Source organism: Nomascus leucogenys, chromosome 14 (assembly GCF_006542625.1).
Source record: "Nomascus leucogenys isolate Asia chromosome 14, Asia_NLE_v1, whole genome shotgun sequence".
Classification (NCBI taxonomy): Eukaryota; Metazoa; Chordata; class Mammalia; order Primates; family Hylobatidae; genus Nomascus; species Nomascus leucogenys.
The window spans coordinates 68548047-68573719 of record NC_044394.1 but is presented as its reverse complement, the minus strand read 5'-3'; the positions used below and the strand labels follow the sequence as shown (position 1 = coordinate 68573719).

At 37.9% G+C, this 25673-nt stretch overlaps 1 protein-coding gene across 1 annotated transcript in view; it reads right to left on the bottom strand.

Moving 5' to 3' along the window:
• Positions 1-25673, bottom strand: part of DNAH6 (dynein axonemal heavy chain 6) — a 354720-nt gene that overhangs the window by 247084 nt on the left and 81963 nt on the right. Inside the window, exons 6-12 of the mRNA XM_030828117.1 lie at positions 24040-24174; positions 23829-23949; positions 23025-23154; positions 21389-21557; positions 19023-19139; positions 14559-14759; positions 2366-2486 (exon numbers count right to left, since the gene is read on the bottom strand). Of these exons, the coding sequence (XP_030683977.1) occupies positions 2366-2486; positions 14559-14759; positions 19023-19139; positions 21389-21557; positions 23025-23154; positions 23829-23949; positions 24040-24174 (994 nt within the window). The remainder of the gene's footprint in view (positions 1-2365; positions 2487-14558; positions 14760-19022; positions 19140-21388; positions 21558-23024; positions 23155-23828; positions 23950-24039; positions 24175-25673) is intronic.

Sequence of the window (25673 nt, the reverse complement as noted above, 5' to 3'; positions counted from 1 at the left end):
TCAATTGAGTTCATATGACTTGGCTATGGCCACATAGCCAAAGAGGAATAAAAGATTAAAGCCAGTCTGAGATGGAGTCTTGCACTGTCGCACAGGCTGGTGTGCAGTGGCGCGATCTCGGCTCACTGCAAGCTCTGCCTCCTGGGTTCACACCATTCTCCTGCCTCAGCCCCTGGAGTAGCTGGGACTACAGGTGCCTGCCACCACGCACGGCTAAGTTTTTGTACTTTTAGTAGAGACGGGGTTTCACCGTGTTAGCCAGGATGGTCTCGATCTCCTGACCTCGTGATCCACCCGCCTCGGCCTCCCAAAGTGCTGGGATTACAGGCGTGAGCCACCGCGGAGAGGCAGTATGTAAAATGGTTAAGCAGACAAGCTTTGAAGTCAGAGAAATTAGATCTAAACTGCTCACTAGCTGTTTAATCCTGAGGTTGCCTTATCTCTATAGATCTCTGTTTTCTTTTTATAAAATGGTAATACTAATACTCTCCTCAGAATTGTGAGGATTGGATGAAATGTCTAAATATTACTTAGAACAGTATCTATCATGCTGTAAGTGCTCAGTAAAGTGTAGACATTATTAGTAAATGCTGACATTTATAGGAATTTGGTGGTGAGATGTGGCTGCTTGTCAGGAAGCCAGAACCTATCTGCTGGTCGTTCTCTGAAGCAGGACAGGGAGCAGTCTGGCTAAAAGTTCAGTTAGACATTTACTAAGGATCTACAATATGTGCTAAGCAATGTTGCAGTCGTTTGAGGATATCAAATAACAGGTAAGGATGATATCCAAGGGCAAAGCCCACCTCTATAAGCCTCTGGCAAACAATTGGATTTAGTGGTTTAGGACGTACTGGGGGTTCCAAACAGAGGAGGAGCACAGAAGTTAGGAGTCCAGGCCAAGGTACTCCAAAGTCGCAGCCATCAGAGTGTTGGGACTGGGAGACCTGGTTCCACGATTGGGTTTCAAAGGCAGGACTAGCAAGAAAAGATAGGACTAGCTGAAGAGCAACCCGGGAGTCAGGGGACTGCACGCTGATGGGAACTTGCTGGGGGATCACAGTTATCCAACGTGAGGACTGTGGTAGCAGGAGGCTAGGAAGCCTTGGGCTCAGGATATGAGTAGAAGAGCTCAGGGATTAGAACTGGCTATTTTGATCAGGCCTCCTTCTTGTGCCAAAATTCCAGGCTCCATACCCTGCTGCCACTGTGATGCCATGACATAGTACAGGAGGCATCATGTCCTCACGTCCCAGTCAGTATGCTTCTGTTCAGCACATACTAAGTCTCCGCGTGAAAGTGTTGCCAAAGAACAGTGGAAGTAGGCTTGTCTAAATTTTGTTTTCTAAATTGGGGCCCCATTTTGGTCTAACAACTTAGTATCTTGAAAAAAAGGAGTCAGTTTCAGATTTTTAAAATTTAAGGGACTTAATCAGATACAGTGCCTGATCTTGGACATGATCCCTGGCCAAATCATCTGGAAGCTGCTTTACTCAGGGAATTTTGAAAATGGAATAAGTGAAGATATTAAGGAATTGCTAATTCGGTTGGGGGGGGCAGGGATGATACTATTTTCGTTCTGTAGAAACATGTTTTAGAAATGCATATTGAATTATTTAACGTAAGAATACTTCAGCATAATAAAGAATAAGGAATTGAAAGAAAAACATAAAAATGTAAAGAAAAAATTAGTGCTGGTTCATAGAGCAAAGTACCAGAGTAATTATATTTATATATAAGAAAATAAAGGAAGCTTATGAAATAAAAAAGAATATGAAAGACATGCGTCATGTTTTAAAATAGCAAACAAATATACGTATTTTTTATAATTTTCTGAGAACTTGATTGCCTGAAATTGCACTTGGATATTGTAGATTATCTTCTTTTGTTAAAGACAGTGAAATAAAATAGTTTTCCCCTAGGTCTTATTTCATGACTAAGAGTTGCTGATTCACACCCACTAGATCTTAATGTAGTCCCAGAAGAAAAAAGAATAAGTTCCTGAGATAGAAAAACTTATGTAAACTTTATTTAACGGAATTGGTAAAGGTATCCATTCCTTTCAACTCCTTCTCATATGCAGGCTATATACTCTTAGCACTGATACAACTTTAAACTAAATGATAAGTGATTAGGAAGGAATTGCTTTCCATAATATCCGAAATAAAACAGTAATACTGAATAAGGAGAAAGGAAAAAAGTAATTCTATAGAAAATAATCTAGAAATGAATTAACTCTTGCCTTTTGTCAGGCCAACTCTTTTGGGCTACCATTTGTGTTCCCAAACACCACCAAACAGAATCCTAAAAGACAACAAATCTCAGTATCCCTATAAAAACAATTAGTAAGTACAAATCGACACGTTACCAGGTTCCTGAAGTTTAAGAGCTTGTAAATCAAGACTTTCATTTTCCTTGAAGAATATCTGGAACTTTTCAAAGGTAGCTGCGTAGATGCGGGCCGATTCAAATGCTGCCTGAATGGTTTCCTAAATGTTATAAAGAAGCAGACAAATATGACCATATTTTTGTTAAGCAGAATTTAATTCAATACAATGAAGAAACAAGCAAGCACACAAACTCTATGCCCAATAGTATGTTTTGATTTGGGAAACATGAGTGAAGGAAGATACATTCTTGATGTCAAGGAGTAATTGATGGATTGAAGAAGAAATCGTTATGAAATTAAAAAAAATCATCTTTAAACCTGACTATTGAAGAATTATTCCTGTGACAGAAAGGAAACACACTTATAATTTGCTTCTGCTTCATGGTGAACTTATATATTGCTAGTAAACATATGGCAAAGAGGCAATACTTGTTTATTTTCCCAACTGCATATTTTATGTCACAGTGTTTTTGAGCAAAGGCAAACCTGTTTAGCATGCCTACAAAATCACTTGCTTAATCTTACTATCAAATCCTCGGCATTGGCCAGTCTCTTATTCCAAAATATCCTTCATACTTTGCCATAATAAAAACTTTTTCTTCACCTTTCTTAAACTTGGTTCTAATGCATATTTCCCCACAAAGTATTTTTAAACCAAGACAATGATTTCTAATCATTTCAGTCCCTTTAGTAACTGTGTCAAGAGATGTTATTATATGTTCAAAGTCTATGAAAGGCAGTTAGGATTCACTTGCTGTTGGTCTTGGTCCATGTCTACTTGGCTGTACTCCACACCTTTTCCTTGTGTTTTCTACCAAGACTTGTAAAAGCCTGCAATTTGTCCCAGGAAAACTAGAGGTGATTGATGGAATTGCACAAATCCAACACACGGATGCTAGGGAAAGTGACTCAGTTATGCCTTGTGGTAGTAGAAAATTTAATTACAAAGAATAGTACACACCCTGTATGTCTACATTTAGTTATTTGTTCATTTATTTTATTTTAATAGGCTTTTATGAATATTCCAGAATGTTTCTGCTGTTTCTTTCTTTATAATAAACATCGAAAAAAACTTTATCAAACTATGTTTCCTTTGAACTGACTAAATAGTATCTCTGATATGTCATCATGCAGGTGCTAGAAACAATATAAGGCTTGTAAATGGAAAGCCCCACCAATGTTCAAAATATGATTTCAAAACATTTTTATCTTGAAACAATGTATGATTCACAAGAGTGTTACTGGAATAGTACAAAGAATTTCATATCTCTGTCACCAAAATTCCCTAAATTTCAACAATTTATCATATTTACTTTATAAGTCTCTCTCTATATACATATTATTATACTCTGAACCATTTGGGAGAAAGTTACAGACATGTGGCACATTTATCCCTAAATATTTCAGGGGTTACTTACTAAACACAAAGACATTTTCTTACATAACCACAGTATAATGGTCCAAATCAGGAAATTAACATGGATATTAATACTGTTATCTAATTACCGACCTCATACAAATTCTACCATTTGTTCCAGTAATGAATTTCATAGTAAAAGGAAAAAACATTTTTTGTTCTGGTCTACTTTCCTACCTAGGATCATGTATTGCATCTTTTCTTTTTTCTTTTGTTTTTTGAAACAGAGTCTCGCTCTGTCGCCCAGCCTGGAGTGCAGTGGTGCCATCTCAGCTCACTGCAACCTCCACCTCCCAGGTTCAAGCAATTCTCCATCTCAGCCTCCTGAGTGGCTGGGATTACAGGCGCCCGCCACCACACTGATTTTTTATTTTTTATTTTTTTGTATTTTTAGTAGAGACAGGGTTTTACAATCTTGGCCAGGCTGGTCTTGAACTCCTGACCTTGTGATCCGCCCACCTCGGCCTCCCAAAGTGCTGGAATTAGAGGCATGAGCCACTGCGCCTGGCTGGTTTTCTTTAATCTGGGAAAATATCTCAATCTTTCTTTGCCTTTTGTCAGGCCTAAACAAATCTACTCCCTTTCTGAGGATGAGTAACCTCATCTCATCATTCACAATATATTTATTTATTTTGCTCAAATCTAAATAAAATACACAGAAAGTAGTTTCAACATTGCTAATACACTAATACCACTGCAAAAAACAAACCTACTAACCAGAGTTCATTATTTGCTGCAGTTATGGTGGTTTTTCATCCTCAGGGTACATGGCCAAAATACTGTGCTCAAAAGTTACTTGGGTTAGTTATTTTCCCCCATCCCTTTAGTGGGGTTATGTATTTCACTTGAAATACATGTGGGTTTATTTCTTTTTGTTTGTATTTTGTTTTAGGGTTTTGCTCTCCATTTTGTTGATTTTTTTAAGAACTATATTAAAAGTTATACTCAGAAAATAGTCACTTCCCCATTTTTTTCACTTCTTACCCACCATCCTCACCCTTCCTACACCATTCACATTACCTCCTCTAGGTAACTAATTTCCTTAGTTTATGGTTTATCTCTCTTTCCTTCCTACTTGTGACATAAACAGTAGTATACTATAGATATTCTTTTGTACTTTGCCTTTTCCATCTAACAATATATCCTGGAAATCACTCTATATTAATTAATAACCAACTTCTTCATCCATTTATTCAGCCACATAGTATTCCTTTGCGTAGATATACCACAGATTATTCAATAATTTTTCTATACATGGCTATTTTGGTAGTTTTCAATATTTTGCAGTCATAAATAATGCTGCAATAAGTAATCTAGTGCATATGTACTTATGTATTGTTGAAAACGTATTTTTTGGATACACTTTAAAGGTTGTATTGTTGGATCAAAAGTTAAATGCATGTATAGTTTTGTTTTGCAAAATGTTCTTTTATTTTTTGCATTCCCACAAGCTTAATGTGAGAGCGTTTGTTTACCCATAGGGTAATCACCAGAAAGTGTTGGTATACTTTTTAATTTTGCTAATCTGATAGTTGAGAAATTATATCTCAGTTTTAATTCGCATTTATCTTATGAGTAGACTATCTTTTCATATGCTTAGATGCTATGTTTAGTGAATATTTTATCATAAGTTTTGACCATTTTTCTTTTTTTTAAATTAAATTAAATTAAATTTTAAGTTCCAGGATGCATGTGCAGGATAGGATGTGCAGGTTTGTTACATAGGTAAATGTATGCCATGGTGGTTTGCAGCACCTATCATCCCATCACCTAGGTATTAAGCCCCACATGTATTTGCTATTTATCCTGTTGTCCTCCCTCCCCACACACCCTGATGGGTCCCAGTGTGTGTTGTTCTCCTCCCTGTGTCCATGTGTTCTCATTGTTCAGCTTCCACTTATAAGTGAGAATACATGGTGTTTTCTGTTTCTGTGTTAGTTTGCAGAGGATAATGGCTTCCAGCTCCATCATGTCACTGCAAAGGACATTATCTCATTCTTTTTTATGGCTGCATAGTATTCCACGGTGTATATATATCATGTTTTCTTTATCCAGTCTATCACTTATGGGCATTTGGATTGATTCCATGTCTTTGTGATTGTGAATAGTGCTGCAATGAATATGTGTATGCATATATCTTTATAATAGAATGAATTTTCCTTTGGGTATATACCCAGTAATGAGATTTCTGGGTCAAATGGTATTTCTGGTCCTAGGTCTTTGAGGAATCACCACAGTGTCTTCCACAATGGTTGAACTAATTTCACCAACAGCGTAAAAAGCATTCCTATTCCTCCACAGCCTCATCATCATCTGTTGTTTCTTAACGTTTGAATAATTGCCATTCTGACTGGTGTGAGATGGTATCTCCTTGTGGTTTTGATTTGCATTTCGCTAATGATCAGTGATGTTGAATTTTTTTTTTTGAGACGGAGTCTTGCTCTGTCGCCCAGGCTGGAGTGCAGTGGTGCGATCTCGGCTCACTGCAAGCTCCGCCTCCCAGGTTCACGCCATTCTCCTGCCTCAGCCTCTCCGAGTAGCTGGGACTACAGGCGCCCGCCACCACGCCCGGCTAATTTTTTGTATTTTTAGTAGAGACGGGGATTCACTGTGGTCTTCATCTCCTGACCTCGTGATCTGCCCGCCTCGGCCTCCCAAAGTGCTGGGATTACAAGCGTGAGCCACCGCGCCCGGCCTGAATTTATATATATATATATATATATATATATATATATATATATATACATATATATATATATACACATATACATATGTGTATATATATATGTATATATATATATACATATATATATATATATATATATATATATACATATACATATGCCACATAATATATTATATTATATATATATATATGCCACATAAATGTCTTCTTTTGAGAAATGTGTGTTCGTGTCCTTTGCCCAGGTATTGCAAAAATTTTTCCTATTCTGTAGGTTGTCTGTTCACTCTGATGATAGTTTCTTTTGTTGTACAGAAGCTCTTTAGTTTAATTAAATCCCATTTGTCAATTTTTGCTTTTGTTGCAATTGCTTTTGATGTTTTGTCATGAGATCTTTGTCCATGCCTATGTCCTGAATGGTATTGCCTAGATTTTCTTCTATGGTTTTTATAGTTTTGGGTTTTACATTTAAATTTTTAATCCATCTTGAGTTAATTTTTGTATAAGGTGTAAGGAAGGGGTCCAGTTTCAATTTTCTGCATATGGCTAGCCAGTTCTCCCAGCACCATTTATTAAATAGGGAATCCTTTCCCTGTTGATTGTTTTTGTTAGGTTTGTTGAAGATCAGATGGTTGTGCAGTTTTATTTCTGAGATCTCCATTTTGTGCCATTGGTCTACATGTCTGCTTTTGTACCAGTACCATGCTGTTTTGGTTATGGTAGCCTTGTAGTATAGTTTGAAGTTGAGTGCTGTGATGCTTCCAGCTTTGTTCTTTTTGATTAGGATTGTCTTGGCTATACAGGCTCTTTTTTGGTTCCATATGAATTTTAAAGCAGTTTTTTTCTATTTCTGTGAAGAATGTGTTTTGACCATTTTTCTACTTGGTTTTGGTTTCCCCTCTTTCTAGTATTAGAAATATTAGCCCTTAGCTATAATATGTAATACAAATAGGTTCTCTCTGTTTATAAGTGTATTTTTACTTTGTTTACAATTTTTCCTTGCAAAAGATTTATTTGTTGTGTAATCAAATTTATCAATTCATTCTATTCTTGCACCCAGATTTTTAAGTCATAGTTAGATAACGCTTTTTATGAACAAAGCATAAAATAATTTGTCCATCTTTACTTACAGTTTTATTTTATTTTTAGATGCCTAATCTATATATTGGTGTGTAGAATGTGAACCATAGATCTAATTTTATCTTTATCCAAATAGCTATTCAGTTGTACCAGCTACATTTATGAAAAATTCATATTTGTTTCAGTGATTTGAAATACTATATATTTTAGGGGTGGAGCCAAGATGGCTGAATAGGAACAGCTCCGGTCTACAGCTCCCAGTGTGAGCGATGCAGAAGACGGGTGATTTCTGCATTTCCATCTGAGGTACCGGGTTCATCTCACTAGGGAGTGCCAAACAGTGGGTGCAGGACAGTCGGTGCAGCGCACCGTGCATGAGCCGAAGCAGGGCGAGGCATTGCCTCACTCGGGAAGTGCAAGGGGTCAGGGAGTTCCCTTTCCTAGTCAAAGAAAGGGGTGACAGATGGCACCTGGAAAATTGGGTCACTCCCCCCCTAATACTGTGCTTTTCCAATGGGCTTGGAAAACGGCACACCAGGAGATTGTGTCCCGCACCTGGCTCGGAGGATCCTACACCCACAGAGTCTCGCTGATTGCTAGCACAGCAGTCTGAGATCAAACTGCAAGGCGGCAGTGAGGCTGGGGGAGGGGCACCCGCCATTGCCCAGGCTTGCTTAGGTAAACAAAGCAGCCCGGAAGCTTGAACTGGGTGGAGCCCACCACTGCTCAAGGAGGCCTGCCTGCCTTTGTAGGCTCCACCTCTGGGGGCAGGGCACAGACAAACAAAAAGTCAGCAGTAACCTCTGTAGACTTCAATGTCCCTGTCTGACAGCTTTGAAGAGAGTAGTGGTTCTCCCAGCATGCAGCTTGAGATCTGAGAATGGGCAGACTGCCTCCTAAAGTGGGTCCCTGACCCCTGAGCAGCCTAACTGGGAGGCACCCCCCAGTAGGGACAGACTGACACCTCACTCGGTCGGGTACTCCTCTGAGACAAAACTTCCAGAGGAATGATCAGACAGCTGAATTTGCGGTTCATGAAAATCCGCTGTTCTGCAGCCACTGCTGCTGACACCCAGCCAAACAGGGTCTGGAGTGGACCTCTAGCAAACTCCAACAGACTTGCAGCTGAGGGTCCTGTCTGTTAGAAGAAAAACTAACAAGCAGAAAGGACACCCACACCAAAAACCCATCTGTACATCACCATCATCAAAGACCAAAAGTAGAAAAAAACTACAAAGATGGGGAGAAAACAGAGCAGAAAAACTGGAAACTCTAAAAAGCAGAGTGCCTCTCCTCCTCCAAAGGAACGCAGTTCCTCACCAGCAATGGAACAAAGCTGGATGGAGAATGATTTTGATGAGTTGAGAGAAGAAGGCTTCAGATGATCAAACTACTCCGAGCTAAAGGAGGAAATTCAAACCAATGGCAAAGAAGTTAAAAACTTTGATGATGGCCATTCTAACTGGTGTGAGATGGTATCTCACTGTGGTTTTGATTTGCATTTCTCTGATGGCCAGTGATGATGAGCATTTCTTCATGTGTTTTTTGGCTGCATAAATGTCTTCTTTTGAGAAGTGTCTGTTCATGTCCTTTGCCCACTTTTTGATGGGGTTGTTTGTTTTTTTCTTGTAAATTTGTTTGAGTTCATTGTAGATTCTGGATATTAGCCCTTTGTCAGATGAGTAGGTTGCAAAAATTTTCTCCCATTCTGTAGGTTGCCTGTTCACTCTGATGGTAGTTTCTTTTGCTGTGCAGAAGCTCTTTAGTTTAATTAGATCCCATTTGTCAATTTTGGCTTTTGTTGCCATTGCTTTTGGTGTTTTAGACATGAAGTCCTTGCCCACACCTATGTACTGAATGGTATTGCCTAGGTTTTCTTGTAGGATTTTAATGGTTTTAGGTCTAACATTTAAGTCTTTAATCCATCTTGAATTAATTTTTGTATAAGGTGTAAGGAAGGGATCCAGTTTCAGCTTTCTACATATGGCTAGCCAGTTTTCCCAGCACCATTTATTAAATAGGGAATCATTTCCCCATTTCTTGTTTTTGTCAGGTTTGTCAAAGATCAGATAGTTGTAGATATGCGGCATCATTTCTGAGGGCTCTGTTCTGTTCCATTGATCTATATCTCTGTTGTGGTACCAGTACCATGCTGTTTTGGTTACTGTAGCCTTGTAGTATAGTTTGAAGTCAGGTAGCGTGATGCCTCCAGCTTTGTTCTTTTGGCTTAGGATTGACTTGGCGATGCGGGCTCTTTTTTGGTTCCATATGAACTTTAAAGTAGTTTTTTCCAATTCTGTGAAGAAAGTCATTGGTAGCTTGATGGGGATGGCATTGAATCTATAAATTACCTTGGGCAGTATGGCCATTTTCACGATATTGATTCTTCCAACCCATGAGCATGGAATGTTCACAGGTGCTGGAGAGGATGTGGAGAAATAGGAACACTTTTACACTGTTGGTGGGACTGTAAACTAGTTCAACCATTGTGGAAGTCAGTGTGGCGATTCCTCAAGGATCTAGAACTAGAAATACCATTTGACCCAGCCATCCCATTACTGGGTATATACCCAAAGGACTATAAATCGTGCTGCTATAAAGACACATGCACACGTATGTTTATTGCGGCACTATTCACAATAGCAAAGAGTTGGAACCAACCCAAATGTCCAACAACGATAGACTGGATTAAGAAAATGTGGCACATACACACCATGGAATACTATGCAGCCATAAAAAATGATGAGTTCGTGTCCTTTGTAGGGACATGGATGAAACTGGAAAACATCATTCTCAGTAAACTATCGCAAGGACAAAAAACCAAACACCGCATGTTCTCACTCATAGGTGGGAATTGAACAATGAGAACTCATGGACACAGGAAGGGGAACATCACATTCCGGGGACTGTTGTGGGGTGGGGGGAGGGGGGAGGGACAGCATTAGGAGATATACCTAATGCTAAATGACGAGTTAATGGGTGCAGGAAATCACATGGCACATGGATACATATGTAACAAACCTGCACATTGTGCACATGTACCCTAAAACCTAAAGTATAATAAAAAAAAAAAAGAAGTTAAAAACTTTGAAAAAAAATTAGACGAATGTATAACTAAAATAACCAATGCAGAGAAGTGCTTGAAGGAGCTGATGCAGCTGAAAGCCAAGTTTCAAGAACTACGTGAAGAATGCAGAAGCCTCAGTAGCCGTTGTGATAAACTGGAAGAAAGGGTATCAGTGATGGAAGATCAATTGAATGAAATGAAGCGAGAAGGGAAGTTTAGAGAAAAAAGAATAAAAAGAAACGAACAAAGCCTCCAAGAAATATGGGACTATGTGAAAAGACCAAATCTACGTCTGATTGGTGTACCTGAAAGTGACGGGGAGAATGGAACCAAGTTGGAAAACACTCTGCAAGATATTATCCAGGAGAACTTCCCCAATCTAGCAAGGCAGGCCAACATTCAGATTCAGGAAATACAGAGAACAACACAAAGATACTCCTCGAGAAGAGCAACTCCAAGATACATAATTGTCAGATTCACCAAAGTTGAAATGAAGGAAAAAATGTTAAGGGCAGCCAGAGAGAAAGGTCGGGTTACCCACAAAGGGAAGCCCATCAGACTAACAGCTGATCTCTCAGCAGAAACTCTACAAGCCAGAAGAGAGTGGGGGCCAATATTCCACATTCTTAAAGAAAAGAATTTTCAACCCAGAATTTCATATCCAGCCAAACTAAGCTTCAAAAGTGAAGAAGAAATAAAATACTTTACAGACAAGCAAATGCTGAGAGGTTCTGTCACCACCAGGCCTGCCCTAAAAGAGCCCCTGAAGGAAGCACTAAACATGGAAAGGAACAACTGGTACCAGCCTCTGCAAAAACATGCCAAATTGTAAAGACCATCGAGGCTAGGAAGAAAGAGTATCAACTAACGAGCAAGATAACCAGCTAACATCATAATGACAGGATCAAATTCACACATAACAATATTAACTTTAAATGTAAATGGGCTAAATGCTCCAATTAAAAGACACAGACTGCCAAATTGGATAAGGAGTCAAGACCCATCAGTGTGCTATATTCAGGAAACCCATCTCACATGCAGAGACACACATAGACTCAAAATAAAGGGTGGAGGAAGATCTACCAAGCAAATGGAAAACAAAAAAAGGCAGGGGTTGCAATCCTAGTCTCTGATAAAATAGACTTTAAACCAACAAAGATCAAAAGGGACAAAGAAGGCCATTACATAATGGTAAAGGGATCAATTCAACAAGAAGAGCTAACTATCCTAAATATATATGCACCCAATACAGGAGCACCCAGATTCATAAAACAAGTCCTGAGTGACCTACAAAGAGACTTAGACTCCCACACAATCATAATGGGAGATTTTAATACCCCACTGTCAACATTAGACAGATCAATGAGACAGAAAGTTAAAAAGGATACCCAGGAATTGAACTCAGCTCTGCACCAAGTGGACCTAATAGACATCTATAGAACTCTCCACCCCACATCAACAGAATATACATTTTTTTCAGCACCACACCACACCTATTCCAAAATTGACCACATAGTTGTAAGTAAAGCTCTCCTCAGCAAATGTAAAAGAACAGAAATTATAACAAACTGTCTCTCAGACCACAGTGCAATCAAACTAGAACTCAGGATTAAGAAACTCACTCAAAACCGCTCTACTACATGGAAACTGAACAACCTGCTCCTGAATGACTACTGGGTACATAACAAAATGAAGGCAGAAATAAAGATGTTCTTTGAAACCAATGAGAACAAAGACACAACACACCAGAATCTCAGGGACACATTCAAAGCAGTGTGTAGAGGGAAATTTATACCACTAAATGCCCATAAGAGAAAGCAGGAAAGATCCAAAATTGACACACTAACATCACAATTAAAAGAACTAGAAAAGCAAGAGCAAACACATTCAAAAGCTAGCAGAAGGCTAGAAATAACTAAGATTAGAGCAGAACTGAAGGAAATAGAGACACAAAAAACCCTTCAAAAATCAATGAATCCAGGAGCTGGTTTTTTGAAAACATCAACAAAATTGATAGACCGCTAGCAAGACTAATAAAGAAGAAAACAGAAAAGAATCAAATAGACGCAATAAAAAATGATAAAGGGGATATCACCACTGATCCCACAGAAATACAATCTACCATCAGAGAATACTACAAACACCTCTACACAAATAAACTAGAAAATCTAGAAGAAATGGATAAATTCCTCAACAAATACACCCTCCCAAGACTAAACCAGGAAGAAGTTGAATCTCTGAATAGACCAATAACAGAAATTGAGGCAATAATCAATAGCTTACCAACCAAAAAGGGTCCAGGACCTGATGGATTCACAGCTGAATTCTACCAGAGGTACAAGGAGGAACTTGTACCATTCCTTCTGAAACTATTCCAATTGATAGAAAAAGAGGGAATCCTCCCTAACATATTTTAGGAGGCCAGCATCATCCTGATACCAAAGCCTGGCAGAGACACAATCAAAAAAGAGAATTTCAGACCAATATCCTGATGAACATTGACGCAAAAATCCTCAATAAAATACTGGCAAACCGAATCCAGCAGCACATGAAAAAGCTTATCCGCCATGATCAAGTGGGCTTCATCCCTGGGATGCAAGGCTGGCTTGACATACGCAAATCAATAAATGTAATACAGCATATAAACAGAACCAAAGACAAAAACCACATGATTATCTCAATAGATGCAGAAAAGGCCTTTGACAAAATTCAACAACGCTTCATGCTAAAAACTCTCAATAAATTAGGTACTGATGGGACGTATCTCAAAATAATAAGAGCTTTTAAAATCATACCATGACAGTTACAACCATATCTTGATGAAATAAAGAGATTGAAACACTATGCTAATTTCAAGTTACATAGGAATGTATATATAACGGATATTTATGACTGACAAATGGGTAAATTTTAAGTTTGAAAATTACAGTATCGTTTTGGCATCAAGAAGAAAAGGCATTTGCAGTATGTTGAGGGCTGCATTCCCATTTTTCCATACAGGAGATTAGGTTACCCAGAAATGTAGGAGAGAAGCAAGCCAAGGAATAATGCTTGTTTCTTTACCTTCTCACATCGATCACCTCAATAAGTGAGCTTTTGAGTTTAAAAACTGGGACAAGTAAGACAAAAATTTTATGTGTAGAATATACTATTTTCAAAGTCTTCAAACATGCTTTAGTTAGTGCTTGCATTTGAGTGGCTATGGCCCAAAATAGTGAAACACCATGTTTTTGTTTTAATAAAACATTAAACATGTAATGAAGAAATGACTTTAGTAAAAGAAATTGTGTTGGCTGGTGAGTCACCCTGGCTCTGCCTGTGTCTCAGCATCCTCAACAGCCAGGATTACTTCCCCAAAAACACATGCATGTGGATCAATGGATTGCTAATGATAAGTAACTGTTTCTCCAGATATTTTAATGCTTTTTTTTTTTTTTAGATGGAGTCTCACTCTGTCGCCCAGGCTGGAGTGCAGTGGTGCGATCTCAGCTCACTGCAAGTTTGCCTCCTGGGTTCACGCCATTCTCCTACCTCAGCCTCCCAAGTTGGGACTACAGGCACCTGCCACCACGCATGGCTAATTTTTTTGTATTTTTTAGTAGAGATGGGGTTTCACTGTGTTAGTCAGGATGGTCTCGATCTCCTGACCTCGTGATCCACCTGCCTCATTCTCCCAAAGTGCTGGGATTACAGGTGTGAGCCACTGTGCCAGGCCCTATTTTAATGCTTTTAAAAAATTATTTCATGCTTAACAGGACAATTTCTAGAGAAAAAATATTACTTTCAAATTTTACCATTTAGAGATTTAGGCACATGCCAATTTTCACATATAGAACATTTAAAGATAAGAAAGAAAAAATACATATTACTTAATTTCATAAAAATTGAGAATATTATAAAATAGTTTTAGTCAGAGTAAATATACCTTTATTTGAGAAATAATTGTGTGAAAATTCCTATCATCCTTGAATACTGCTGCTAAACTTGGCCCAGTTCCACAGGTTTTTTCTTCAAGTTTGTTGTTAATGTAAGGGCTGGTGAAAGCATCAAAATACGAATCAGGCACGAGATTAGGAAACGATAACACAGTGTTTTGACAATGATTAACTGCACCCAAAATACCATCCTGTTAAAGAGAAAAGCATAAACATAAATGTAAACGCGTATATTTATAAATATTTTTGAATTTTATGAAATGCTAAAATAAATAAGAATAATTTATTCAACCAGGCTAGGTATTGTGCTGATTCTGAGTATATGACAAATCAAAAGACATGGCCCTACCTTCAGGACATATGTTTTCTAATTGAGAGATACACAAAAATTGCAACACATGGTGATGAGTTCTACATTTGAAGTGTGAACAAAACACTAGCAGGTCACAATGGAAGGAAAGCCAAGGAAGTCTATGGGAAAATTTAAAGGGAGGGTTCAAAGTTTACATTCTTTGAGATGTAATTTATATTCCAGAAAGCTAATCTATGGGAAAAGTAGACATGTAAACAAAGATTTATGTGCAAGGACAATCACTGCAGTATTTCTTGTATTAATAACTAGAGAAATACTTAAGTGTTCAAAAGTAGAAGTATAGTTATGTAAGTTCTGGTGCTTTTAAACAATGGAAAATTACATATCCTTACAAAATGGCATCTCCCAAAAATTTAATGACATGAGAAAAAGTTTATGATATAACGTTAAGTTTGAATAAAAGAGAGTGAGCAGGATATAAAACTGGTATATAATATCTCAATGTAAACATGTATCTATATCTATCTCTGTACATAACCTCACGGTAAGTTAGGTATGTCAGCATATCAGCATGCACTAAAACAAGACTGAACAGAAGCATATAAAAATGTTAATTTTCTCTAATTAGAGAAAATGAGATAAAGAAAAGGTAAGTCTTTAAATGAGTCTCAAAAGATGAAGAGGAGCTTGTCAAGTGTATCAGACAACAGTATAATCCTTGCTAAGTCATTGTGTGTGGGGCCCAAGGGGGCAGGCAGGTGAGTCATTTAGGTACTGGAGCATCAGCGCTACAGTGCAGAAATAGGATACTCTGCAGATGCAGTCAGCCCCTTCATGAAAGGCCTTGTGCATGATACCAGTGTTAGCCCACGGGCCAGCAATCCCCAAACTGTGACTGGGGACTACCCAGAGGATAAAGGGTCCCAACTTCCAAGGTAAATTTGAGAAGAAATCTTGAGTTACATGAAGTTGAACAGGAATTTTCTCAGGACCTGCTAAACAGGATTTTTTATATCTGTTAATATACAAATGTATATCACAACCCCCTTTCTCCTGGAATGCTTATCAACAACTCACAGAACATCTTGTGAAAGATGCTACTACAGGCAATGGAGAAATTTTAAGCAGGAAAGGGACATGATTAGATTTGCTTATGAGAATAATCTTGCTGTCAGTAATGTGGAAAATGGATTAGAAGGGAGAGAGGCAGGCAGATCAGAGCAGACTATTTCAGCAGGCCAGAAGAGAGATGATGAGGTCCTGATGGAGGGCAGAGTGGGTGCAACCATGGTTCATCACACAAGAGCTGACGACCTGATCTCAACGAGGTAAGGGAGACTCTAGGGGAACTCCCAGATTGCTGGCTTGGGCATCTGGGCATCTAGGAGAACTCCCAGATTGCTGTCTTGGGCACCTTTCATTGAGATGGAGATAGGGAGGGAGGAGCAAGTTTTCGAAGAAATTGATAAGTTCAATTCATATTGGTGAATTGAAGTTAACTGTGGGACATTCAGGTGAAGATCTCCAGATGACCATGAGTGGGGCTTAAAAGAAAAGTATTGGATCTATAGATATAGACATACAGATATAGGTAGAGATATAGATAGGTAGATATAGATATAAATATATGTCTATGTCTGCATTCTTGGCACAGAAAAGAGCACCCAGAAAGAACTGTAGGGTGTGAAGGGGAGGAAGCCCTTAAGGATAGCAAGAATCAAGGATCAGATAAAAAAGAGGCTCTTGGAAAGATGACTGAGAAGGAAAAAATGTTGCTACAGAAATAGAAACCAAAGGAGGAGTCTATTTCAATTAAACCAAAGGAGGAGTCTATTTCAAGAGGCAGAAGCAGTAAACAGAATAAAATGCAATGGAGGTTTGTCTCACACAGCAAGAAATACTAGAATTCAAAAGTATATATTGAATCAAGTATTAGGAAACCATAGGTAACCCAAGCAAGAGCAAAGTAAGAGATCGTGACTTAGGTATATAATTTTCCTTTAGATTAATCTCTATGTGTATGTGTGTTTGGAATCATTGGGAATGATTAAGGCTAATGACTAAAATAATAATGAAAAATAGAAAATTTATGAATGATAGTCCTATTTGTACTTCTATTGGCTGATTTTGGGTTATATGAAATAAAATCTTATGTTGGTACGAATGGACAAGCATGCTAATTATTCCCAGAGCTTGGCCATGTATGTTTCATGTGTAGAAGTTAAAAATACCCATGTGGGGAACAGGGTCCTATAATAGGAAATGAGAAGGGTATCTAGTTTTTTGAGGCCCACCCCTTGGGGGGTAAAGGACAGCCAGCTGCTTGTGAGAGAGCCTCCTTTTGTCATCTACAGTCCGGGACACCTGCGTCCCATGTGAAGGACGTGAGTCTTATGGCCAGGAGGGGACATGACAGCCCAGTGCCTCTTGGCATGGGAGCTCCTGAGTAAGCTTCCAATCACAGGGACCTCAGTAGTCTGCTTGTCACTGTAAATGCCTTCAAATTGCCTATCCCATAAATTACAGAATCATAGACTGCGGAGGAGGAAGCAACGCTAGAACTCATATGCCTTCTCATCATATAAATGCAGAAACTGAACCCCAGAAGCGGTTTTCCTATAGCTTATTAATTGTAAAGCCAAGACTAAAATCTAGAGATCCTGATTACTAGTGCTTTGAATCAGAGTACAGCAGCTAACAACAGAAGATACAGACATTGACTGGTTTACTAACCTATGCACCTATGCAAATGTAGTAGGCAGAATTCTAAGATGACCCCCAAAATTCCTGCCCCTGTGTACACATGCTGTTCAATCTCCTCCTCTTGAGTATCGGTGGGAGTTGTGAATATGATGGGATGCCAGTCCCATGATTAGGTTATGTGATGCAGCAAAGGTTGGGGGATATTGCAGGGTCCCGACTCAGTTGTTTTCGAGTTAGTCAAAAGTGATTATCCTTGATGGATGTGACTGAATCAAGTGAAAGCCCTTAAAAGAGGGATTGAGCCTTGCCTAAGTGAATGGTCCATCTGGCCTTGAAGAAGTGAATGGCCATAGTGTAAACTGCCTAGAGAGTGGGCCACATGGCAAGGAACTACAGATGGTTTCTAGGACCTAAGTAGGGTGGTCCTTTGCTGACACCCCTCAAGGAAATGGGGATCTCAGTTCTACAGTTGCTTAGAGCTGAATTCTTCCAGCAGCCTGAGGGAGACCAAGACCTTGAAACAGAGGATAATCTGAGTAGCCAGTGAAGCTCCTGACCTACAGAAACTGAGATGATTCATGAAGGATGTTTCTAACTGCTAACTTTGTGGTAACTTGTTACACTGCTATGGATAACTAAGACAACACAATTCTCTTGGATCCAGCATACCTTTAAAAATATTTCACAAATGGTATTTACAGGCTGGGCATGGTGGTTCACACCTGTAATGCCAGCACTTTGGGAGGCAGAGACAGGCGGATCACTTGAGCCCCGGAGTTCAAGACCTGCCTGGCCACCATGGCAAAGCCCCATCTCTACAAAAAAAAAAAAAAAAATTAGCCAGGCCTGGTGGCATACACCTGTAGTCCCAGCTACTCAGGAGGCTGAGGTGGGAGGTTGCTTGAACCTGGGAGATTGAGGCTGCAGCGAGCTAAGATCACATCATTGCATTCCAGCCTGGGTGACAGAGTGAGTCCCCGTTTCAAAAAAAAAGAAAGAGAGAAAAGAAAGGAAGAAAGGGAGAAAGGGAGAAAGGGAGAAAGAGAGAAAGAGAGAAAGAGAGAAAGAGAGAAAGAAAGAAAGAAAGAAAGAAAGAAAGAAAGAAAGAAAGAAAGAAAAGAAAGGAAAAGGTATCCACAACAGAGTGATCTCTTGAGTTGTCCTTAAAGGGATCCCTATAGTCACTGTTAAATTTTGTATAGAATGTTTTCCTGTACCTTACCAAGCCTCAAATCTGACTCAAGTTAAAGATGATGTGCTAAACTTTTAGATAGTTTATATATAGCTGTAAAGCTGTGACAAAACAATGCTTTCTCTCTTTCTCATGATCATCTTGGAGTGGTGACAACTGCAATTCTGACAACCAATTGACAGCAAAATAGCTGCTTCATTTTCCAAATAGGTGCTTGCATGTGGATAATAAATGAAAAACACACACCAGAAAGTCTTCCAGAGAAGGCTCAAAGAGGAGTGACTGGACTGTCAACATTAGTTCCGTGAGAAACATGGGGATGAGAGATTCATCTTCTTCTTCGTTTTCCACCACAAGGGTCCCCTGAAATGAGTATATTTACAGTGTTATAAAGACACAAGTATCAAGGTCTAAAACAAACTAAACAAGGGACATGTGAACTGAAGTTTATATACTTAGCTGAATTCCTAATCTTGGCATGTGGAAAGTGTTTCAGAGAATAATAAAGAACAGAAAGAAAAAAAGGCAAATATTGAAAGACTACATAACAACGTAAACTTTTTCTCCTTGTAAAAATACTACCAACAAAATGGAAAGGCAAACAATAAACTGGGAACACATATCAATAATGTATATAGAAGATAGAAAGTTGATAATATTTGAATAGAACTATAGTTGATATACTTAATAGGAATATATGCCAATAATATATTAATGAATCTTTACATAGAAATATATTCAAATACAAATATACTTAAGTAGAAAAATGGGCAAAGGGCATAATCTGAGAATTCTTGAAAGCAAAATACAAATGATGAATTCACCTCCTTATTCTTCTCTTCCTTAAAATAGTTTATTCAGTAACAACATTTGCAGAGAGTTTACTGTGTGCCAGGCACAGTGCTGGGTATTTGTGTAATTTCCACACCAACCTTCTTAAATAGGTTCCATTATTGTTCCCATAGGATGAAAATGGGATTTGGAGAAGGTAGAATGTTTCATCCAGATCATACTAGCTAGTAGGCGGCAGACCAGAATTCAACCCAGATATTTCTGATTCCTAGACCCATGCCCTTATTCCTGCCCTGGGGTCATAATTAGAAGAATACAACATTTGAAAGCAGTGATATACCACTTTGTATATTACTGACACAGATTAAAATGAATGGTAATATTTAGTATGTATGTGGGTAAATGATCATTCTTTTTTTTTTTTTTTTGAGATGTAGTTTCAAAAAAACTCCAGCCCAGGCTGGAGTGCAATGGCGTGATCTCAGCTCACTGCAACCTCTGTCTCCTGGGTTGAGGCAATTCCCCTGCCTCAGCTTCCTGAGTAGCTGGGATTATAGGCGCCCACCACCATGGCTGGCTAATTTTTGTAGTTTTAGTAGAGACAGCGTTTCACCATGTTGGCCAGGCTGGTCTCAAACTCCTGACCTCAGGTGATCCACCTGCCTTGGCCTCCCAAAGTGCTGGGATTACAAACATGAGCCACCACGCCTGGCCTAAATGCTCATTCTTAAACATTGCTGTAAATTGACAAAGCTTTCTGGAGAGTATACATCAGTGTGTATGTATCAAAAGCCTTAAAAATGTGCACATTTCTGACTCAATTCTACATCTAGGAATTTTTTTCTAAGGGGAAAAATCTGAAATGTGTGAAAAATATATAGACAAGGATACCCTTTGCAGCATTATTTGAAATAGTGGGAATGTGATCAATAATAGAAAATTATTTACAAGAATTATACATTTCTCTGTGAGAATATCACATGGAAAAATATATGTTGACTTGGGAAATATTTCATAATAGTGTATTGCTAAGAGGAAAAAGCAAGGGATAAAGCAGTAAGGAAAGTATAATATCTTTTTTCCCCTTTGAAGTAATTATCTTTGGGTAGCAAAGGTGCTTTTCTTTGTATATTTCTGTGTTTTCCTAATTTTGTACACTTAGCATAAATTACTTTTAGAATAGAAAAATAAATGTGACTTTTAAAATTTTGATACTATTTATGAAAAGGAGAAATTCAGAATAGGGGAGGAGAGAAAGCTATGAAAAGGAGTTCATGACTATGATTTAACTTTTGGAAGAAAGGGAAACTCAGGCTGAGAGCAACAGGTCGTGTATTGCATAATTAGCTTTCTGTGGAGCAGGAGATTTAAGCTGTGAGGGTAGGAGGTTTGATGAAATGAGGTGAGCATGTAGGTATTCTGGAAAGAAGCTATTAGTACTAAGGATGGAGCTAGGGCAAAACTTACTGGGAAATTTGAATATGAGATAATATGATCTTTCTTTTAGCTATGCTGGAATGCACAAATTTGTACTACTTCATCCAAACATCTCAAAGTACTCTGTGTCTTTAAGACCAACATCCTCATAAAAGGCCATCCCCTCAAAGCACAATAATTTGCTTCTTTTCACCTCTAAACTATTGTTTATCTCTTTTATTTATACCACTTTTCCTGCTTCTCTTTGCCAGTTTATGCCCACAAGGAGCATTTATGTCCCCACGAACTATAGTGCACAGAAAATAGCATAATTCATAGAGCGTAGTTTGCGCTCCTCAATAAATGCTGACCAATAAAATATTCTTAATTTTGTGTGAGTATACCTTTTTATCAGGGACTTCAGGTTTCTCTTCAGTAATCCATTTCTGAATGACATCTGCTGAAGGTGTTCGTTTTAGCTTGTCATTGAGATGGTTCAAAAGCGAATTAACAGCATTTACTGTTAAGATGTGCATTGTGTTCTCAATTAGATAGTCGTTTAGACGAATAAAGCTTGAAAAGAAAAAAACAAATACAATTTCGGTTTTTTATAATCACTACATATTTTTGACAGTGCCTCTAAAGCAAATATTTAAAATGTAAAATATCATAATTTCTCCTTGAATTTCCATTTAATTATATCACAATATCAGAAATGTTCTGTCCAGAAGAGTTGTCCTTAAATATTCTTCCTTTTAAAACACAAATACATTCAAATATGTAGCATTAATTCAGTTAGATATTCTAACTTTTCAATAGAATATTTAATGAGTAATATAGCTGTTAGGGAAAATGCATCTAGTTTTTCTAGCTAAAAGGGCCATAATATTTTTTAAAAGATGCTTTAAAGGAGAAATTAATGCATACAACATCTGTAACTTGCATTCTAATAGTAAAAGTGTAAAATCTTTGCTATTGAATAAATGTTGATGGCAACTGCTAACCCAAAGGTTTGAATTTTATGTTTCCTTACTCGAGTGCTTACTTAGAATGCAGACTGAGTCAGCAAGACATTTAGAATAGTTCTATTCTGCTCAAGTGGAGCTCTAAGGCCTCTAATACTTCTAGGTCCACTGTGGTAGCCTCAGAGACTGCTTCACTGATTTCTGTTGCTACACAGACATTTTCATATATAAACTGAGATACAGTTAAGATGTATTACATAATGGCAAAAGTTGGATTAAGTCAGTGAGCACTGAATAACAATAATCAGTATTTTATAGTTCCAAAGACATGAGGTTTTAGAATGATGGGAAATCCAAATTCTGGAACAGTCAAGGTCAAGATCCAGTTGGGTAAGCAGGTGTCAGAGCTAGTGCTAATGAGAGTCCCCTGGTGAGGTCCTAGGAGGGCTATTTCTCTCTCTGGCTCCCAGTGGCAAATCCCATTTTAGGGACTGGGTGCACCTTTGTGATGTTATGCAGCTGCCTATAGTTCTTTTGTGACCAAAAAGATGGAGCAAGTCCTCCAGGCCCACTTGAGGAGGTCCATAAATCTGTGTGGCTGATTTCTCCCTGCCAGAGTCTGCTGTACTGCAAGTCTCCATACCCAGGCTGGGCCAGAGGGAAACAAAGCCAGAGAGATCAAAGAGGAGCTCTTGGCCTTGGCCTCATGCTCTATCTCTACCAGATCACAGTCCCAGAGCTGCTTTGGTTGGTGGCAGTTTGAAAAGGTGGTCTTCTGGGCCATACATTCAGGTTACCATGTCCCACAAATTTCTCATCACCATTCATAAACAATGTGGTGAAGGGTTCCATTTTTTTTTTTCAAGTGAGACATCACTTGGGTCCTAGAAAAGATTCTACTTTCATTTTAATTTTTTATTGTGTGTACTTAAAGTATACAACATGATGCTTTGATATACATAGTGATATTACTCCAGTTATGCAAATTAACGTAGTCATCACTTTCTGGGGTTTAATTTTTAATAAAGCTTAAGATGGGTACTACAATTTTTCTTGAAAATGAGAATAATCTTACCACGTCAACCTCATGCAATGACGCCTTTTGATGGCCTGTTGTGTATATGTCATTTTCTTAGAGTCTCCATAAGTGGGCAACTCATATGGCGTATTAATGAAACTTATACTGCTCTGCACTTCATGATAACCTAAGAATAACAGAAGGCACAACAACAAGTGTACTTGTGTAAAAGTTCCATCTCTTTCAATATGATTCAAAGAAAAGATAAATAAAATTCAAAAACAACAAAATATTTTGGTACACGAAGCATTTCAAACCTGCAAAACAGCCCAATTATCCAAAATAAGTTTACATCAAAGGATTTCAGTTCAACAAGATTGTAGATAGTTTACTGACATTCTCATTAACAGGATTTGATCTGTATACTATGCTACCTCTTTCCTAGGAACACCTTTACCCTCCTTTTCTACCTACAATTTAGTCAACCTTTATAGTACATGCTAACCAAGTCAATACTAAGGTCAATCCAGTCCCTTAATTTTAACAAACCTATTGTCTGTGCTAGTAGGCTGGACATACTTTTAAGCAGAGAGATGCTGAGTCCACTCTAAAGTTCTTATTAATGAAGATTCTGTATCCAGTTTAGAAATACTACATACAAACAGGAGTAATGGGAGAAACATGCAGTATTTTCTATTTCCCTCCCTTCCACAAAATATATTAAATTTATAATATCCATCAAATGTTTGGAACAATTCAAACATAGAATCATTATTTAAACTTAAGAAAAGTCAAATAAAAAGGGCTGAAATTTTAGAAAGCCACTACTTCTGATATATTGAGGTTCTTTCCCCTTCATACCCTCAAAAGGTCCAAAGGCACAGTCATCAGGAACAAATCCTGCAGCACGCAAAGCAAATCGACAAGCCCTCCTGACTACATATTTTGCCTCATTTCGAAATTCTCCTAGGCGTTCTGTCACCTAGATATCGTTGAATATGTAAAGTTAGTGATGCTAAAGTATCAGAAATAAGGAAAAAAAGCTTTGATTCTTATAGACAAAATTTGTTACCTCTGCTAGCCGTATGACTTGTGCGGCCTTAAATTCCTGCAGGGTGTAGGTGTGACACTTTTCAATATAACAAAGTCCCATAAAACTCAAATGATAACACAATTCATTTATCATAAGAAGAGCTGGTTGCAAATACTGAATTAAAATAGGAATTTATTATTTAGGAAAAATGTTCTGTATTTTAAAAGTATAAAACATTCAAAAAGCAAGAATGGTTATTAAGGATAATAAACACCTCCGTGTGTTAACTTTTGCTACAACTACAAAATGCATATGTTAAAAGATCACTTCTATAACTCTTTTCTAAAAGTATTCCTTTAATTATCAGATTTAATTTGTCTGAATTCCTTTCTTTTGATTTTGAAAACACATACATGTCTTTTAGCTATTTAAGGAATAAGGCAAGTGATTCAAGGAATTGAGGGCAAGTAATAGAAAACTGGGTGTTACCTTAAGTACTTTACAATGTCCAGTCATAATGATAATGGAAAGGCCCATCTATTAATTTAAGAGGCTAGGACACAGAAGAAAGCCAAATTTAACATTAAATTGTTATTGGGTAACAAGTTGCTTTGGAAAACTGCTTCATGTTGTCACAAAAGGTTAAACATAAAGTTGCTAATGACCCAGCAATTCCACTCCTAGGTATGTGCCAAAGAAAAATGAAAACATATGTCTAGACAAAAACTTGTACATGCATGTCCATAGCAGCATTATTCATAATAGATAAAAAGTGGAAGCAATCCAAATATCCATCAATAGATGGACAAATAAAATAGGCATATCCAATATAATTTGCCAACTTTTAAAAATGCTATGCTACAACATAGAAGAAGAACCTTGAAAACATTATGTTAAATAAACAAAAGTCAGTCATAAAGGACCACATACAGTCCTTCTGTATCCTCGGGTTCCACAGTCATGGATTCAACCAACTGTAGATTAAAAATGTAGTAGGGTCTACAATGCTTGTGTCCATATTACAGATGAATAGACTTTTTTGGGTCATTATTTTCTAAACAATATAGTATAAATGCTATTTACATAGCATTTACATTGTATTAGGTATTAAAAGTAATTTAGAGATGACAAAGTATATAGGAGGATGTTTGTAGGTTATATGCAAATACTGTGCCATTTTATATAAGGGACTTGAGTATCCGTGGATTTTGGTATTTGCTGGGGTGGTCCTGGAACCAGTCCCCCAAGACACTGAGAGCCAAGTATATTGTATGCTTCCATTTATGTGAAATGTACATATCAGGCCAGTCCATGGAGATAGAAAGTAGATTAGTGTTGCCTATAGTTGGGGGAAGGGACAGGTAGGTCAGAAAGAAATAGAGAGTGACCACTAATGGGTAATGAGGTTTCCTTTGGAGTGATGCATATATTCTAAAATTCACTGTGGCAATGGTTGATCGATTCTGTGAATATACTAAAAATAATTGAATTGTGTACTTCAGATGTGTGAATTGTATGGTATGTAAATTATATATCAAAACTGTTATAAGGAAATGACGTAGGCACACATGCCAACAAAATTTGTTATTTTAAAAAAATCATAAAAAGAAAACGAGGACAAGTCAGTATGTCTCCCTTCAACCTCGTCTAGGGGAATCAGCCCTAGTTAACTA